The sequence below is a fragment of the Lates calcarifer genome, linkage group LG3 (assembly GCF_001640805.2).
Source record: "Lates calcarifer isolate ASB-BC8 linkage group LG3, TLL_Latcal_v3, whole genome shotgun sequence".
Taxonomy (NCBI): Eukaryota; Metazoa; Chordata; class Actinopteri; family Centropomidae; genus Lates; species Lates calcarifer.
The window spans coordinates 13,422,181-13,443,049 of NC_066835.1; the positions used below are offsets into that span (position 1 = coordinate 13,422,181).

Sequence of the window (20,869 nt, forward strand, 5' to 3'; positions counted from 1 at the left end):
GTTTCTTAAAAGGCAGCCGGATCTAAAGGATGGATTTATAGTGGGTCATAAATGGCAAATGAGTGTGATGGGTTAGTCGGAGTTGAAAGCAACATGATCATTTTACTTCACTGAATTATAGACTGTAACTTTATAATGTCATCTTGTGTTTTCTTCAGTATTATTTAGGTCTAACAAGTAACAGTTCCCATCCCTAGAAAAGGCAACTTATTTTGCAGATTTTATAAGACGCTAACATGCTACATAGAGGTAACCTACCAAACTCTCAGCAATAGGATATCGGCTGAATAAAACACTGTAGGCAAAAGGCTCTGTAAACTCAATACAGAGCAAAGGTTTATACAGTCAACCCAAATAATTGATCCTTTTGATAAAATGTAGGGTTTTTCTCCCTAAGTTCCTAAGTCTCTCTATAAAACCACGTAACCAAACAACATGTAAAAGACATACAGAAAAAAAATGTTACATACTAAGACCGTGTTGATCTATTAACACATAAAGAACATCATAAGAACATATATATAAGAGAACGTAAGAGAACATGCTAAAACCATTAGACCATTTAACATGTAAAAATGATGTGTCACATGCTATGAAACAGGTGGGTTGGTGTGCAACACGTGTGACCCCTGAGGACTGAAAAACCAAGCGCAAGCCTTCATTATGTTTACATCATCGTTTGGGGACGGACGCATCCTTTTGATCCTCACACACAGAAACGCAATTACACAAATGCACACATACACACAACCCCCTCTTTTTCCTGTACCATTTCTGTTAGACAGCTGTTATCAATGTAACAAGTCTCCTTAACAACACAAACAAAAAAAAGAGCTCAAAAATCAACAGAAAAAAAAAATCGCAAATAGACTAATTTTTATAGTACCATTTCCTGCAAAAAAGCATTATTTGCCTTTACAAAATAACATATTATATAGGAAAGTGTAGCAAATTGCATGTTTTGAACTATAACATCATCATTATTATTATTACCATTATTATTATTAATATAAATGTTAAGCAGGTTAATAGATGGTTGTTCTATTAGGCAGGCAGCCAGGCACGTAGCTAGTATCATGGCACGGAGGAAGGTAGAAAATAATGTCACTTGGTTCGATCCAAATGGATGAAGAGAACACTTCGGTCCGGTATTACACCGGTTTTACCAGCTAAAACTGGATTTAAGCAGTTCAGTTCAAAAAGTCATGGTCAAATCAAAACCAACCAGCCCTACCATCCTATGCCACTTTGCACCGGTGGTGATTTTGCATTGATCCAGAAACACGGTCAGTTTCAGTTAACAACAGGGCACGAGTGAAAGAAACCAACCAATCCTTTTGTACCAATGTAACACCAGCTGAACTGCAGCCCAGAACAAACTGGCTTAATTTTCCCTCTTCAAAAATAAGTTTTGGTTTCGGATCCATTTGCACAGCAGGAGAAGCAGTTCAAAACATGCTCTGGACCAGAACAAAGTAGCTCTAACCAGATCAGATCTGGTTGTACCAAGATAAAGCAGTCTGAATGATGCATCAGACTAGTTTGGACCAGCTCCTGTTTCAGTTTTGTATGGTGCATAACAAATCAGTTCAGTTTAAGTGTTTTGCTTGTAGCATTTTCTTTTTTTTTTGTTTGTTTGTTTGTTTTTTTTTTGTTTTTTTTTTTTTGCTCTGCTGTATGGTGGCTGTGCAAGTGCTGAGCTCCTCAAACTCATCCTAAATGAGACCAGTCCAACTTTCAATCGAGTTTCCAATCCTCTTATTTGGAAAGCACATGAAGTGGCTGTTTATGAAAGGTGATTTCAGCTGCATGCCCGGACTCCGTTGTTGAATACTTGCTGCGGAGCTGTCAAGTGACCGTCACTCAACACAGGATTTAGGCTATTTCTCCAAACTGTCCCTGCAGCAGTTCAGCGGGATCCTACAATGATTTTTGACCATTTGACAGCCGAGTGCTTCCAGCATAAGGATGTGTTCCATTTAGTGCCCAGGATAGGCTCATTGTGACATGAGCTAGCCTCCAGGAACATGAAGGTATACAGCTTATTCATCCAATGAAACATGTTCTTAAAGGTTTGTGTGAGTCAAAGGCATCAGATTAATTTTTCTCTGTGTTTTCATCTAAGTTTTCAGAGTCAGCAACAGTCGTGACTTCGATGGTGATGTCTGCGCTACTTTCTGACTCCATTTTGCCTCCTAATTCCTGGTCTGTTATATCATGACTCTCTACTCTTATTTCCTTTTCAGCTCCTGCTTCATTATCGTTGGCATCATTGCCTGTAATTTCATCAGCTTGACCACCATGACATACTCCTGTGACATCATCACTTTCACACGTGATCTCATTACAATCAACTCCATCTTTTTGTTCCTCCGGAGTAGCGCTTCGAGACTCGCACTCTGACATCATGGAGGCGCTCTGAATTTTGCCACCTTGCGTGTGACCCTTCTGTTGCAATGCCTTGTCTGTGTACCTGTGTAAGCCCCTCTGTATGTGTGTGGTGAAATCGTAGCGATCTGCACACACATGCAGGCAAAAACTGCACTGATATGGTCCCTGGTCGCCGTGGCAACTCATGTGCAGGGCATACATGACCTCATCTAGGAAGTAGATCCCACAGTGGATGCAGCGATTGGTCAGGTCGTCCTGTGTGGCCACTTCCACCATTGAGCGATTCGAAGAAACGCTTGACCGACATGCTGTCAAATGATCCTTTTCTTCCTTTCCTATCTCCTCCATCTGGTTCCCACCTTCATCAGTCCTCTCCTCCTCCTCTTTCTCTCCTTTCCAGTTTTCTCTCAGCCTCTCGGCTAGCGGCGACTCCTGCCTTCTCCTCTCTGGACCATTTGTTGACATGTGAACATTTGCAGCAGTTGTATCTCTTTGTCTTATTGCAAGATCCAAAGGAGCATCATTTTCTAATGACGATGATGAGGAGGAGGTTTGTGGATGGAGGGGGGGAGGAGGATAGTGAGGAGGAGCTGGAGGAGGTGGAAGAGGAGAGTAGGGAGAGGCGCAGTAAGGCACCGTGTAGCTTTGCTGATGATGCTGTACTGGAGTAACCATTGCACTGAGATAATGAGCGTTATTCCCAAGGCTACCAGGGCTGCTTAGATTACTGATGCTACCAGGAACCCCAGACGTGGCTGCCATCTTGTACTTGGTCCAGAACCTGAGCCAATCCGACTCAGGGGTCAAATCAGGTGAGAGGGTTAATGGTAAGGGTAAAGAGAAAAGGGGATACTGATATTTTTCAATGGGTGAACCAGGAGGTGAATAACTCGACGGTTTGGACGGACGCATGTATTTTTCAATCGGACTACCTCTCTCTGATCCCCCTCCCCCTTTACCTCCCTCTACCTTTGACGTGATCCCTCCCTCGGCGATGCCCCCATTGCCCTCCACTACTAGTGAGGAGGGGGGATGTGAAGGGAGGAGAAGAGGAGGCATACGTCTGTGGATCTCCAATGTTTGATTAGCTAAGAAGGCTTGAGTGGATCGCGGTGAACGTGAGCGAGGGGAAGGCTGCTGGTTTTTTATTGATGCACAGCTTCGGTCTGACTCCTCCCCATTCATACGCTCCTCATTGGTGATTCGTTGTTGCTTGGGGGCGGGGTTCTCGGATGACAGAGAATCGGGGTTGAGGCGTTTTCGGGTTCGGCGTCGGATAATTTGTTCACCGTTGTTCTGCTTGATGATGTTCAGAGGTCTGGGTGTCTAGAAGACAAAGAAAACACAGAGGGATATGGAAAAAAGTTAAAGGCTTAGTAAACATTTCATATTAAATGTGGTGATCATCCATCTGTTTGAACCACTGATAGGGATTTTCACATATATGATGTGACTAATAATGTCAAGCATAGATAGTTCAGCATTGTGTTGCTGAGATTAAATTAAATCAATTGAATTACATAAATAGAAACTATAACAACTGAGTTAATACAAAGTATTTATCTGGCCTTACTGTCAGACCAACAAACTGCCTGTTTGAATATAAATGGATTTGATATTTGGTGAAGTACTCAAACACATCAATGCTAATGGAGCTGCATCTACAACTTTAGGACAATTGATGCAAAGTAAGACTGCTAAAAAAAAAGCAAAACCTCAATCAAAGTTTTAAAATTCATTGGGATTTGATCAGAGTATAATTAAGTGTGACATGCTAAAGAAACCCATTACCATATCCAGCACTCCTGAAGCCTGTGTTTTTTGCCCAAACCACAAGGGGGAGTGCTTACATCTGATGTAAATAGAGTTTGCCCTGAAGACTCAACTTTTACTTCATTAACATGTCCCTCCCAAGTGAGAACATATCTCCTCATCCCTGTCTTCACTATCATCATGATACATACACATGATAGGTTACTATGATATATTTGTGTTAAGCACAAACTGGACAATAAAAAAAAAAACATGAAAATAAACAGGTTTTAAGATCTTGAAAGAAATTCACTGCTTTGATTAAAAAGGCAGAAGTCAAGCAGAACTCCCAATAATAAAAACTGTTCAGTAACATCCACAACACACAATTTCTGAAGCACTCTTCACTTCAATTCAATTTCCCATTCGGACTAATAAAGTACTAGATTTATGAAAGATGATTTCTTTTATGTTTTATTCCTAAATATGCGCCAAAAAATCAGAACAGTCAAAAGCATTTCCCAGCATATTAGTGGAAGATTTTCTTTCCTAGAAGGAAAATAAACAACACAGTTTAAAGTGTCTTTTAAAGTGTCTACACTTCAACAAAAGTAATGATTCGCTTTCATTATTGAAGAATAAACTTCACTCAGTCTCCCTTCTCTACATTCACATTACAAATAGTGACCTCCACGCAGCATTAATTGAAAACAAAGCCAAATTCAACTAGTAAAAAACTAAATTGCTTTTCAAAGCTTCAGAAGTACTTTCAGTTTATTTAGAGTTGCACATGCCATGCTGGTTGAAATTATTAGAATGTGTCTAGAAATCCTCTGCTGTGCCTGTACGTGTGAGAGTGATGTGAGGGCTTTTGACATGCATGGTGGCAGATAAAAACCGAATCACAAAAAGATGCATAGAGAAGGACCACGCAAGAGGAGATAGTGCTGAGATCGTGATGGAGCAATATGGAGGAATCAAAGAAGGTTTTTAGGTGGATGAAAAATAAAAAGAATGGGGGTGAAGGTTTCTATTTAAAGAAAAAAAGCCAATAAACCTCTCATGCTTTCAAAATTTATGTTATGATTGATGCTTGAATCCTCCAGAATAATTTATCCCCTAGTTATGTGTGCACCTATGTGGATAGCCCTATATCTCTTAGGGTATATGTATTTAAGCATGCTTGTGTGTGTGTGTGTGTGTGTGTGTATGAGAACAAGTGTGTGGGTGTATCAGAGAAGCTACTGAAACTATCTATGGATAGAAAAGTCATTCATAGCACAAATCCAGGGATGTGCTGCGACACTTGTAAAATGAAGAAATTATTACTAAATTAATTCTGACAACCAATCAACAACCCTAATTGTGATGTGTTTATGTGTCCAAAGTAGCTGTACAAAAATCCTCATGAGGCTCAACTCACTGATTTAATGCTATATTAATACACATCACATTTCAGACCAGTGGCTTCACTCAGCAGCCCGGATCATTACCGTAAACAAGTTGATCACTGCTAAGACCCACAGCCTCTACACTGACAAAATTATGGCAGTCAAATAACAGATTTTTTTCTTATTCTTTATGGTCCTTGGGTGTTTTGTATGTCTACCTGAAGAAGAGTGAGAAGAATGTGGGAGGAAAATGGAAAGACAAGTGTAGAGGGGAAGACAGGAGAGAAGGAGGTGAGATAAATGAGGAAAGGTGACAAGTAATATATGGTGAACACAGGAGGAGGTGAAGGGAGGGGACATGAAATGCAGGGGAAAAGCAATAGGAAGGAGGTAAAGACAGAGGGACAATAGAAGATGATACACTCTCTACAGTTAGTATGTAGTAAAGCTTGAGAAACAGCACAACTCTCTACTTCTCTTGTTCCCTTTCTTCTCTTTTATCTTCTCTTTCTGCCTGGTACACTTTCTCTGTCTTTTACTCTTGCTCTCTCCACTTTGTTAAGACATTTAACACATTTTAGCTCAAGCCTTTCCTTTGTTGCTGTTCCCCCTTGTCTGCCTGTAAATGTCCTCCTCTTCTTTACCTTGCTGGTTTACATTATGTTTCTTGCTCACAGGGAGTGGGACTACATGATGGATCAATGGATTTGGTATCTACTAACTTTTTTTTTTTTAAACTACTGTTACTACTTTGTAGATAAGCCAGTTATTTATTTGTTCTTTATCATTTATACAAGATATTTTCAATGGCAGCTGTTAGTCCAATTAACTGGATATGCACATAAATAGCAAGATGCTCATCATTTAAAGGATTTTTGTGTGTACAGTCCTGTAAGACATTCAAACCACCAACCACACACACACAGAGACACACACACACAAGGTAGCTGTAATGTTGTACACATTTATGGGTGTAGGGTGGGTTTGATAAAACACCTGGGCTGCATTACTGGCGGCACACATAACTCTCCCTCTATCTATCTATCTTTTCATCTCTCCCTCTCTTCTTGGATGTCCCCTCTCCTAATCTCCATCTCCCTCCATCTCTCACTCTCTATACACACCCTCCACCTTCATTATCTCTGTCCTCACTCTTTACCTTAATCTCTTCCTCCTCCTTTGTCTTCCACCCCGTTCCCTCTCTTTGTTTGTCTTTCTCCCTTCCTTTCGCTCCCTCCCCTTATGTCTACCTTTTTTCTCCCTCTGTATTCATAACTCCTCCTTCCCCTCTCTCACTCTCAAGTGTTTTACTAGCTGCTATCCTCTCTAATAATGTGTGTAGAGCGTATAAAACTTTTATTATGGGATATAAAATATGGTTGTCGTGAAGATTGCCAAGAGTACAGGGAACCGGGACGTGATTGGAGCAGCAGATGAGATGAACGGGTTGAACGAAGGACATCCGCAGGGGCAGGAAGGAGCAAACTGCGATAGCTTGTCATCCTCTAAAAGGTCTTTAAAGCTCCATTCGATAATTGCTGCACAGTGGCCTGGGTTGTAACACACTCACCCCACAGATGCATTTATTAGCACTGTGACTTATGAGACTGAAACATTTTTGTTCGCTTTGAAATTTTACAAGCTGATCTTAAAAAATCAATATGTGAACATGAATCTGAATATATAAAGTATACATTAAGGCTCTGAAGGCTTGTCTCAGACTGGTAATATTTGTAAACCCTTGAGTTAAATAGGTACAGTATGTTGAAGTGTTAAATTAGCTTAAACCCCTTTAAAACCTATCTGAGGTAAGAAAGCTTAATATTCTGAAGTCAACTAAATTCCAGGCTGGCTCTTCATCTGTAATTCATGCAGTGTAATTAAATTTGGGATTTCCATAGACTTTCCCCAGGCTTAGATGGTAAAGTTGATTCATTCCATCATATTTCTCACTCCATGGAACTGGCTCACTGTGACTGCTGAAATGGTCTGTAACTCCCAGCACCCACCAAATCAAATATACTTTTTCCACAATATTACTTTCTCACAGCGGGATTCAGAGAATATATACAAGAATTTAACTGCAGCATGCGCCATTTAATTTGCATCGTATGCTAATCGGCTAGACAGGAGGAATGATAATTAGTGGTCAAAACCACCCTGTAGATGCACTTAAATGCAGCACAGAGTCTATAAAATAGTTTAAAGTGGTGGGTTGCTGATCCAATACAACCTTTGTGAGAGAATATACAGTATGTAAGTCTTCTGTGAGAGGACTGTGGAATAACATCACATCTGGTACAACTACTGTACTACCTGTACAATCTGTCTATTTATCTCACAGGTCTACAGTTTGTTTAGAGTAATCAGTAGTGTAATAGTGTACATTTGGTGCAGACACAGCATCTGTTTGCATGTTTACAACTTACTGAATGTAGTTTTTGGTATAAACCACATGCATTGCAGACGTAGCCTCCATTAGCATTCTTCCGCCACAGTGATGTCTTGGTGGTCAGACAGTTTGCACAGAAGACCCCACTCCCTCTGCGCCGCTGTGGATGGAGAAAAACAGACAGTATTAACGAGTGAAAGTACAAATTCAGATAGATTAAGAAACATATGGTGAAAAGAGAGAAAGAAAATAATGGACTTAAGTTTTGATACCTTTTTAATTTTCACATCACTCAAGAACAGTGAATTGGTAGTAAGGTTAGGTGACAGAGAAAGAGAGAGAGAGAAAACAGATTGGCTTGGTGGCAGAGAGATGATGTGCTCTCATTTATCATGCCTAATGGGAAATCCTATTGAGAACACTGTTTACCCCCACACTGATTTTCTCTGTATAGAACAAGGTTAATAAAAACACTAAAACACACTTCCTTTTAAAGAAAATGATCAGGTTGAGCTGAATAATTGCTGTTGTTAAATGTGTCTCAGAGAATGAGACACTGCAGTAATTTTGTCAAGTACTACTCGACAGACGTGGAAAGGGTGCTTTAGTGTTTATCAGAACGGCAGCAGGTACTTTACAGGCAAGTGTTTGACTTTTACTGTATTACTCTCTCACACACACACTCACACACACCTCTGCAGTTCACGGAGCAGTGGTGCATAGAAAAGTAGTGTGTGCAGAGAAGGGTGGGGTGGGGGTGAAAAGGCCAATTGTCGTGGCAACGTGCTCCATCACAGTAATGAGCCAATCACAACGTTTCTCCATCCCATTAAGTCTCTGGCCCCATTCACCACCTTTATGACCCTGAGAGGACAGCATACCTCATCTTTCTCCTCCACGAGTCTGTCTATTCTTTCTCTATCTGCCTGTCTATCCAACCATTTCTTTTTCTCTCTCTGTATCTTCTTTAAGTTGTTATCTCAGCATTGTTGCTTTCCCATCTTCATTTTCTCCTCACTTTTCAGTCTTTCCAATCCCGTTTCATCCCATTTTGCTTTCTTAGTTTTTTTTTCAATGAGTTTTACAGATGTGCAGTGCATATAGAGTAAATCGGCATGGTTACAAGATACCAGCATTTAATTGTTCATTCTTAATCGATGTGTGCGTTGTGTGCATTTTTGTCTCTTTTTACCTTTTGTGTTGTCATCACAGTAGCAGCAGCTGATGATGTGACCATGGTTGTGTTAGAGAGTGTCTGCATACTGTATGTGCCTATGGGTATGGCTCCCTAAAATCCACAAGACACCTTCTGCGTGTCTGCTGTCTTTCCCTCTGTCATGTTTTCTCTCTGTTATCCCAATCTGTTTCTCCCTCTTCCCTCCATCATGGACTTTGCGTCTACCGGGACCTTCTGCTTTCAGTGCTGCCTTCTTGTTGTTTTATGTTCATGACAGTGCTGAGGGCTTAGCTATTTTTTTTTTTTTCTTCAGGCTCAGAGCACCCACTGCTAGAAGTTAAAAAACATTTCAACTTTTCACAAAAGAGCACTGCACTTCAATCAGGCTTTCTGTAGTCTCAGAGCTACAGATGGAGCCACTACCAGCACTTCCACTCAGCATCTGTTTTGTGCTGCCAGCTAAAAGCCAGAGGAGCCCGGTGGGCAAAGCGCTGTTCAGTTTATTTTTGTAATCTAATGTACTTGCAAGGATCACAGCACAATTAGCCACTTTACATTTCTCTGGAAACACACACCGCCAACATACATGCAGATACTTGGCCTGAGTAATGCAGTGCAGATGCATTTGAAGAATATCATGTCAGTGTTGGTGGAGTCCCAGTTAGAAAAAATCTGTACTGTATGAAAAGAAACAGTTCAAATGCTAATCCTACACAGAGGTCTTAGAGATACAAGGTTGTTGGTCCCTCTAATGGAGAAAAAAAATATTTTAAAAATAAATAATATGAACATGAAAATATAAACAGATCAGGAACTGACGAAACGTCTCTACCTGTGTTTAAAGATTTGACATCAAATTCTGTTGCTAGTGAAAAGTGGTTTGATGGCTCCTTTGTTTACCTGCAGTAATTTCAGCTCATAAACAGACATTTAAGATGACATTCTTCATACTGTCTGGATCAGGCCAGAAAATCAAAGTTTTCAATTGTTCAAAGATTTAATACAAAGGAACACCATAGATATGTTTATTTATATGGGAAAAACTTTGTCTCTCAGCTTCAATGTGTGTATAGTAAAACATCCCATTTCCAATAATATAAGAGTATTTATGGTACATGTGTTTTTGTCTGTCTGACATCAGACAGCACAACACTTACAGTACATGACCAAATCCTCACAGTGGCACACTGAGCCAGAATCTGCGTGTGTCTGAGTGTGTCTGCCTATGTGTGTATGTTGCACACACCATACGGTCACCACATGTAGAGAGACAGAGCCAGGTGATTGATTGATGTACGCTTCCTGTGTCTGTGTATGTGTGTGTGTGTGTGTCTAGCGTTGCAAGCCAAACAGTGCGTCTGTCATCAGAATTCAGTTTCCCTCCGAGCACCCAAATCACTCACATATGGCCCCACAGCTGCCCCTCATCGTACCGCGCACACACGCAGACAGACACACACACAGACACACACACACACACACCTGAAAATATTTGCTTCCACTGGCTAATGAAGGCAGGCTAGATCTGGATGAGAAACTGCAATCCAAGAAGTGTGTGTGTGTATGTGTAGGGGGTGTCTTAGGCTTCTCCAAAACTATGCTACAAGGATAGCACAGTGTGTGTATGAGTGTGCATGTGTCTGTGTGTGTGTGAGAGAGAGAGACAGAGAAGTTGAAGTGTCAATTACACAGGAAAGTACAGAAATAGCCCCCACCACCTTCCAAAACACACACATGCATGTACACATATTTGGCTCATGGTCTCAAACTTCCTCTTCAATCATCAGCTGGTTGGCTTGGCGCATGCTTGCTTATGTACATGCACCCACACAAACACACACAGTTCTATATTTGCATACTTTTACATGTGTATACATGGGAGTACATCTCGTGGCGGCTCTGTGACTGTGTTTGTGTGCTTGGAGTGTGTCTGCAGCATAAACACGTGTATATCAGTGCGTGATTGATTACTGATACCTGGCCTCTCCCACTCACCTCAGCCTGCAGAGGAGGGCTGCTGGTAATTAGAACTCAGGGTCTTAATGACATCTATTTATCTGCGGCCTATGATACCGTTCAATTAGCACCGCCGACAATGCCCTCTGACACGCACACACTCAGAGGCGCATTCACGAACGCGTTCATTAGTCAGGAAATTAAACTCTTTATCAACTTCCTCCTAATCAAGCCAATTCCAAGCAAATAAACTTTAAAGTTGATGTTTAGATACAAAGTTAAGTTTCATAAGTAAGAAGTGCATTTGTGTAACCAGTGTAAACAGTGCTAGATTATCCCCAGGCCTTATTCTTTTTTAGTTTAATAAGACACACAGTTACGTGGAATTTTCTTATTCTGGAGAGCTCAAATATGTAAATAAAATACAGATAATCTGATCTCCAGAAGGAAAGTAGTGACTGTATATCAGAATTATAACATTGACAGGTCATCTGCAGTCAGTCTCAAAATGCTTATGAAAAGGCCAGCAGAAATTACGAGTGCAATCTACTATTTGGCAGCCTGCACATAAAATAACATTTACTGGTTTAATAACTTTCACAATCAGTTTGGTCAGTCTCTCTGCTCTAATGCACAACAGCTCTAACAGGGAGCCTTTTTACCCTTGTGGCGGTACATTTAATGCAAGAATGCATAAAAGAGGCTACATGACCTGATTGTTTGTTTGGGAAAATAATGCACTTTGAAAATAGGCTACATTTTATATTACATGTGTTCCTCCCTCCCGTGTTTGCGAACAACTCCAATTCCTCGATTTTAATTTTGTTTTTAGACTTTTATGGGTTTATGCTGCCACGCCAACTTTCCAATAAATGGGTTAAAGTGATTGCTATCCTTTAAATTCAAACAGAAGTTATGGGCTGTTCTCAGTGACTTTTTTCGTGACTCTACTCATAAAATGCACTAATAAATTATAACTTCATTCTAGACGATCTGATTTTTATTCAACATCAAAACATATGGTGCAACCACACAGTGGCTGAACCCCTCAGCTGTGGCTTTGAGTCCACTCAGAGATTCTCCTGAAGCCATAAATTTACAGATGTTGTACAAACTGTTTACACTGCATGGTCTCTTAGATCTTTATGGAAGAGCTGGCCTGAATAGATAAGCATCCACTGGTTGGGTTCTGTAGCAATACTGAGTCCCTCAAATTTACTTTATTTGCCCTGATGTAACAACTGCCATCTGCAACCAATGTGTGGTGACATCTTTAAACTGGTGGTGTAGCTTTACTTGAAATGCTTTGACGAGGCAGACTGGTGGCCTACACACGAGCTGCCGCTAAATTCTTTGCATCCATTTTAAAAATAAAACTCAAGTTTATGCTCATCTCCCAGCTTATTAACATATTTTGTTGTCAAGGACTATGACAACTATAACAGCATTTCCCAGTAATTTCTTTTCAACACTTTTGGAAGTACCGCTGTTAGCTTTGAATATGGAAAAAAAAAAAAACAGCCACTTTCTAAGAGCATGGTCAAATCTTTTCATCTTGAGCAATGAGTATGGTGAAAGAAAACTAAACACAAAATAATTAAAATGTAAAGGTGTTGAAATCTTTGGAGTTATATGTCAAAATAGACAGACACATAGAGAGGGAACTGAACCGGAGTGAGAAGGAGAAGAAAGAAATAGATTGAGGTGCCCTGCGGTCTAAAATAAATTAAAAAAGAGGGCTTTCTAAACAAAGTCTTGCAAAATGAAATTACATTTAATTCACTTAAAGAGTAAGTCAGCCCTGCTTTTAACACACAGATGCACACACACACTTACATTGATACATGCACTGACTTGCATTAAATCAGCGATTATTTAATCAAGCTAGAAGACTAGCTGGAGGAATTAACTAAATTCCATACTGCCAAGTCCAATATCCTATACACTGGATCAGTCTCTTGCTCTCTCCCTAATGCACGCACGCACACACACCCACACACACACAGCCCCACACAGATGTTAAAGACAGGAAGAAATAGACCTGTGCACAAGGATACTGGGATGGTTTCAGATAAAGATTCACCAAATTAATCTTTCCGACACACACACACACACACACACACACAGTGAAAAGCATCTGGGGCCAATCTAAAAGAGACCCCCCCCCCGTAGGTGCTACCAACCATCAACTATCTGTGTGTGTGTGTGTGTGTGTGTGTCTGTGTAGGTCTGTATACGTGTTATGCATATGGCTGCAGAAGTCCATCTGTGTGGTTTCTTCTCAGACTACTGTGTGCATTTAAATTGCTTCTCCTAATAGAATAATTGGGTTTGAGTTGAATGAATTTAAGTTGAAAGGACTCTAAATTTATTCCACTAGTTTATTCTTATTCAATGAAGAGAAACAAAAAACAACAAGAACGCATAGAATAACAATAACCGTGCCATTCGTGTAGGACAAATGGCACTAAGCCAGTTAAATGGTTAAAGATTCTAAAAGTAAGCAATGATGAGAAATATTCATGACAATCCATAATTTTGGGAGGAAAAAAATAAACTAAGAGCTGAATCCCTCAGCTCTATTTTATTCAACTGGAAAAATGGACACAGTCAAACCGCGACCTGCAATGGAGGCTGCATTTCCTGCTTATTACCTACTCAGATGACATTACCAGTGAGGTGGGGAGAAACTAGTACAGCAACAAACTTCCAAAAATGCCCTGTCTCTGGTAACCCTGCGAAGGGTGCAACCAGACGACTAATTATCCCCCCAGGAATCAGCAGACATTTAAAAAAGGGATAATAATCACATACCGTAGCAAAACCTGGTAAACTGCGGTGAGATTTGGTTTGATACTGCATCTGTTAACCAGCTAGCATGATTGCAAGGGGGTCTACATGTTTAAAAGTAATGAATAAAAAAGTGAAAACAGACAGACAGATTTGTATTTTCATTTTCCTTTCAAAATTGCTTGCAAAAAATAATAGCTGCTAAGTCCTAAAACTGAACATTCCCACCCAGGAGATACTCCATTTATAACAACTTACTAGTAACCCATAAGCTTTACCTTTAAGTAAAAAGCAACACAAACAATCACTGTATCAGCAAATTACACCTGCTGTGTTTCTAAGCATACAGAGTGCCCGTACTGAATTCTCAGTAAGAAAACTGAATGTCACGTCAAAAACCATATTTTTTAGCAGCATATCTACACTTCATCAAAAATGTCATATGTCATATATATTTCTGAGGCAGTAAAACTGCTATACAATGTGAAAACAACAGAGAAAACCTTGAAAAACACTTGGCAGAGTAAAACTGTTGCTCGACAGAAAATGGCCAGTCTGTGTCCTAACATAACACCTACTGCCCAGCCACACCGAGCATGACCTTCAGCTCAGTGTGCGCCTGCTTCGAGCTACCCTCCGCACACCGCCCGCAGCTCTCCGCTAACAGTCTGCTCTAGCAGCCCTCACACTCCCAGCACAACGGTATGCAGTGCAGCACATTCAGCAGTGTTTCCTCTCTTTAGAGGCCGACAGAATTTACAGAAAAGCTTTGCGATGATATGAGACTATTTGAAAACCAAGACTGGCTGTTGGGAGGAATAATGAGTAAGGTGCGCAGGATAAAATCCGACTTCAGACATTAGCCATGCAGTGAGAAGCAGAAGAGCTAGAAACTGCTCTAAATAAATACAGTATATATAGTGATGCAATAGTGTTAGAGAAAAAGCCCAGAGCCGAGTGTGTATGTATAGCTTTAGTTCAGCTGAAATTATTAAAATGCACTGCACCTGTCACATCGCTACAATAATAAATAACTTCTCATGAATCACCTGGTCAGGGAGATCATACAAGCCACATCCTAACAAATGAGTCAGTTTCATTTCTGCCAAGAAAATCAGGTCTAATAACCCCTTTATCCCTCCTGCCTTAGGCCTGTACGTGATGGTATAAGCAGGAGGAAGGTGATGATCGGTGGTCATTGATTGGTGCGGATGGCCAATGGAGATTGTGATAATGATGACGATGCTAATTTGTCTCACGCCGCAGGCCTTAAACTCTGTATCAGCACCTTGTATTGGTGGCTGTGTCTCTTAGTCTTTCAGTTTTATGCTCGTTGCTTCCAAGAGTTGCTGCAAAACCAATTGCCCACCGGGACGAAATAAAGTTGAAGCTGAAACTTGATAAGTGCGTTATGTGCTGGGTTGCGATAACAGTTCATGCAGTGAGAATATTGTGAATACACAGATGCAACTGCTCCATAAATATAAAAAACAATGATAGTCTCTGCACAGCGGAGGGGCTGGATAAGGTAGCAGAAGACACGACAACCCAGATCCTTTGTTAATAATATACGACAAGACGCGCGCACATACGCACATGCACAAACTCGGCTCTGTGTGAGAGTGAAATAGAGGGTGTCAGCTTTCACAACAGACCTGTCATTGTGTGTGCGTGTCTGCTTGTGTGAGTATGTGTGTGGGTGTGTGTGGGTGTGTGTGCACGCAAAAGAAATGACAGCTGAGTGTCTAAAGCAGCAGAAAACACCGGAACAAGATGACATCACCATGATACACACACATCTCCACCGGAGAGTGAGGTCAGTGTCTTTTTCCCCCACTCTCTCTCTCTCTCTCTCTCTCTCTCTCTCTCTCTCTCTCTCTCTCACACACACACAAACACACACACACACACACACACACACACAGTGTGGCCCACTTCCCCTCCTTTCATTCTTTCACCCTTTGCTATCACTCTCTTCCGGGCCCCTTTTCCTCTCACTTCCATGGTCTTTTCAGTCTCCCTGTGCTCAGTTCATACAGTAGTTGCTACTTCTTGTTGCATGGCAGTGAGAGTCTCACTTTCCATGCAGTAAATGTGCACAGCTTGGTACACAAACACAAACTCGGCCGCACTTAAGCAAAATCCTATTTTCATTGATCTAATTTTGATAAACGATTGTGGTTGCATCGACTTCACAGTTTTGTGTTCTGGGTAAAAGCCTGATAACCAGTGAACTGTTGGGGGGGGACAGAGAGAGAGAGGAGAGGCACATTAGCAAACACAGAAAAAAGGAAATCGTTTAACGTTGATCTAATTTTGATAAACAGCCTCAATGCATGCGGACTTGGAGTCCATGGACCTGGAGACCACAGTTGTGTATGTATGAGTAAATGTGCGCTGCTTGTTGTGTGTGTGCGCACTAATGTGTATTTATGTGTCTCTTTTCTGAGTGTGTCTGTACCTGAGCTACTGATATCCAGTTACTTGGGTTTGTGTTTATCAAGTGACTGATTCTATTCTAATGCTAAAACTTATCATTTTGATAAGATAGTATAAGATATACAGTTTGTCTGTATTTTCTTCTTTCTGTAATAGAGGTCTTCCTGATTCAAGCTTGGACTTTCTTTGTGCAGTGATAGAGCATGTAATACACTGAGAGGAATAAAAAATGGGGGAAAGCCTAAGGTCTTCTAGATTGTTGTTCTCAAGTTCATATAATTAACCTGACACAGAAACCAATCAGCATCACTCTGTAGAGAAACTGCACCTGTACATTCTTCATCATGTGGATATCACCAAGTGCAATTAATAGCAAGCTGAAAGAGAATTCCTGAACCAGAGCAGTGGTTCCCAACCTTGGTTGGGGGTTGGGACTGTAAAAAGTGACCTAGGATAAATGTGAGTGGTCACCAGACCAGACCAGCTACACAAATTTTTGTGCTTTACATTTCTTTATTTTGTACTTTTTTCTTGTGAAGTCTGTCATTGTCACCTCCTCAAGCATTTAATATTCATAGTAACAAAACTATATGAGAGGGGGGAAAATGCTTTTCACAATGATGATAACATATAATGAGGGGTCAGAGGCAGCCATTGCTTGCAGTTTGAGTGATCTAGTGCATGATGTATTCAATATAGAATTAAAAGGAATTAAGCCGAATTCCCATTATAAATAAAAAAAAAAACACTTTGCTTTTCCACTATAACTGATTTGCATGTTCTTATCTGGTTCTGTGTAATACATTTTCGGAGCTAAAAAGCTACATGTGCATTTCCTTGGTTTGAAGTTATTTTCCTTATCTAAAATTATATTTCCTTCCTTAGAAAACTTTTTCATATTTGTGTCTGGAGAGCAGTGACCCACTTCACACTGACCAGTAAAGCACCACAGTAGTGTGTATGCGTGTGTCTTTATGAAAAGGCCCTGTAGGTTGACATTAACGCACTTTGCTGCAACATGCACACACACACATACGCATGTGCGCAAAGATGCACGCACTCATGCCTGCACACACGCACGCACACACACATAACTACCACATAATCTAGTGTGGAAACCAGGACACTGAAACCTTAACTCACCCCACTGCCCAAAGGAAAAGAGAGAGACAGAGAGTGAGGGAGAAAGCAAGAGAGAGAAAGAGGGAAACATACAAAGAGAGAGAGTGAGTTATTATAATATGCATCCTTAATACCTGTGGTCTTATCCATTGGTATTAAGTGTCTTATTAACTGTCTTAGACTCTGTTTTATTGTTTATGTGAGAATGGTTCAGTGGGCTGATTCCCACACAACACAGAACCACATGATCCATTCAGGTACTGTCAGGCTGGAGACTAACTCGCTGGTATTGCTGTACACAGTAAAGCTGTCTGTGTGAGGTGTTGAAATCAACACTGCCTGAATACTGTGAGTCAAACCGAAACCTAAACACTAAACTGTGCCATCTAATTAGGGAAACAGATGCCCTTTCATCAATGGGAATTTATGAATGGTTGAGACTGCAGTACTGTATTTTCTCTCTTAGTAGGGATAGCAGGTTATTCTAGTCTATAGGACAACCTTATCTACATACAACTTGAAGTGATGCATTTTCACCTGATAGATGAGGTACCCAGACACAAATTTCATATTATTGCACACCGTTAAATGAAAAATTACAACACCAAAACCTCAAGTGTCTGCTCAGAGTTAAGGTAAAAGAGGAAGTTTTGTGTTTGAAAGGTAGCTACTTTTTTTCCTCAAGTGGTAAAAATTCTGACCAAAACCTCCACATTTCATGTACCAAACTTTCCGGACTATTGAGCACACCTGACTAAAATACCTGACTTAAAAAGAAAAAAAAAAGCACATACGCAGGCCACACTTGTCTATAAGCCACAGGTGTCTAAATGTTTTTGCGGCATGAAGCTTGTTAGCCCGTAAAAATCTATAAATTAGCCACATCATTGTTTAAGCCGCAAGTTTCAAAGTGTGTGAAAAAAGTAGCGGCTTATAGTCTGGAAATTATGGTATTTACAGTGGTCTCAGACTTTTGGAACCCGCTGAATGTATCTTAACCTTAGGTACATTTAACAAAAGTAATGTTGCTTAACTGTGGCAGCTGTGCTGTTGGAGCCCGGGGCTGTAAAGTTAAAAGTGAAGTTTGTCATTAATAATTAATTCCTCCCACTTGCATTACTATAATAACAATGTGACTGTGAGGTTAATGTGAATACATATATTTGAAAAACAATAAAAAAATGGATAATGGATAAGAGTCATGATACAGCAGGGCTTCCTATTAGAGTGAGATATATGTTATTGGAATTTGGAAGTTTCCTTTTATAGTAATGTAGTATTGTAATTTTTAAGATACTAATAATGAAACTTGTGACTGCTATGACATAAAGCTCCGCCTCTCTCTACTCTTGAAACCTACCATAACTGCGGTACTCTGGTGCTGTCAAGTCATCTGTATACAAATATTGATTTGCACTTTTAATGTCTGCCTGGACTGTGATGATATTTATGATGGCTGTCATGGATGACTTTAGATTATTGTGGTCTCTGTTCACTGATGTGCTTTTAATGGTCCATATGTGCAGGTATACACTCAGTGACATACACTTCAAATGTCTGCCTGGACTGTGATGGTATTTATGATGGCTGCCGTAGTTGACTTGGCTTATTGTTGTCTCTGTTTATTTGATGCGCTTTTAATGTGTCTAATATTCTGTGCTGTACCACAAATTGCCTCTCTGAGGACATTAAAGTTTTCTAAGTCTAAGTAGTGATCTCTGGTGTAAATTGAAAAACATGCCTGTGATCTACAACTAAATGGATTAAAAGTCATGCAAAAGTAAAATAAGACATTAGATTAACAAATGCAGTAAGCTAACCTGACAAGCCGGTAAACTGTGGCTGGTTAAAATTTAAAAAGACACAAACATGCACAAACACATTTCTCTCTGTTAACACTGACACGAAAACAACCTGTTCCGTAATTTCTTAAATTTCCATTTTGGACTGATGGCAACAGCTGTGGAGCTAATTGTTTGATATTGTTTTAATTTAAACAAGGTAAGATTGTGCACTAATATGCACGCGCGCACACACACACACACCACACACACACACACACAAATGGCAGTACATTTTAATTGCCAAACGACCTTGGACAGGCAAGATTTGCCTAATTGAGGAGAGAACCAGAGAAAGATAAGGGAAAACAAGAGACAAAGGGTAAGAAAAGACGAGAAAACCAAAAATTGAAGGAGAACAAAGATGGAAAAAAGACTGAGAAAAAAAGAAGAATGAAGAGAGAAAGAAAGGGAGGAGTGTAATCCCAACCAAACTGCATAATGGATGGCACTTTAGAGTATTACACCTCTAAACGACCTCACACACACACACACACACACACACAGCCTTGCCAAATGACTTTATCTCCCCAATTAGCACTGGTGGGGAAGAGTAAGGAGGGGCGAAGAAGAGGAGGCTGGGGTGATGAGGAGAGAAAAGGGTGAGAATAGTGAATTGACAAGTTGAGAGGGAAGTTTTCACAACATCACTGCCATTTTAAATATTTTAAATTCCACAGGAGCGCTGAAAGAAGCTCTTCTCGCTAGGCTTTAATTTTTGTCCTTGCAAGGCAGAATGAATTATTAGAATGTACTTTTACATTCAACAATCACTCTGTCTACCTGTCGCCCAATTTAGCTGTTTGTCCACCTATTCACCCACCTGGCGACCTGCCTGTCTTTTTCTCTGTGTGCTGTCAATACACGTATTGACAAGCCAGGTACACACAGAATTTATGGCTGTGGCAAATGAAAGAGAGAGAGGACGAGCTATAGGTGGCTGGGCAGTTCACCTCTCTCCCTCAGCCTCAGTCAGATGGTAAATTGTGTTTTTTTTCTCCTCTATATGTGAATGTGCATGTGTGTTAGTGTCAGAGGTCATGGTAGTGGGAAATGAGGAACACTGAGTGGGCACAGGGGTCAAGGTGAACACTGAGTAGAGGAAAACCCAGGAAAAACACACTTATCACACAAAACACACATACACACACACAGCAGGATATACACAGACACATCAGCAGGACACACATACAATGCTCAACAGTAAACCTGGTGCTGAATTCAATAATGCTCACTGGCTTAACAGCACTAGGTCTACACACACAAATACATGGACACATACACTTACACACACAGATAGATACAGGTTCTGAAATACAAGATGAGCAATAGAACAGCAATTCACTGCCAACTGCTATGTTGCTGCCTTGAGAAAAATGTAAGGAAAAAGGCTAACTTCTTACACTTCTGCATAATTTGAGAATAAACAGTGGGTATTCATTGTTCCAAAACCAATATTTGTCACAGTAGTCTTCCTAAAAATATTCCAAGTATTCAGCCATCACAGCGAGAACATAAATATTTCAAATATATTTTTTTGAACAATGTCACAAAAATGGTGAAAAAATAAAAATAGTAAACCTGTAAGTTCCAAAGCCAAATGAGCAGTTTGGTAACT

The 20,869-nt window shown here is 40.4% G+C and overlaps 1 protein-coding gene across 5 annotated transcripts in view; it reads right to left on the bottom strand.

The window, feature by feature from the left end:
* Positions 1 to 467: 467 nt before the first annotated feature.
* Positions 468 to 20,869, bottom strand: part of trps1 (trichorhinophalangeal syndrome I) — a 108,453-nt gene continuing 88,051 nt past the window's right edge. For all 5 annotated transcript variants that reach the window (XM_051067133.1, XM_051067141.1, XM_051067135.1 and 2 more), the window contains exons 10-11: positions 7,964 to 8,086; positions 468 to 3,717 (exon numbers count right to left, since the gene is read on the bottom strand). In XM_051067133.1, coding sequence (XP_050923090.1) covers positions 2,098 to 3,717; positions 7,964 to 8,086 — 1,743 coding nt within the window. In that variant the 3' untranslated portion in view covers positions 468 to 2,097. The remainder of the gene's footprint in view (positions 3,718 to 7,963; positions 8,087 to 20,869) is intronic.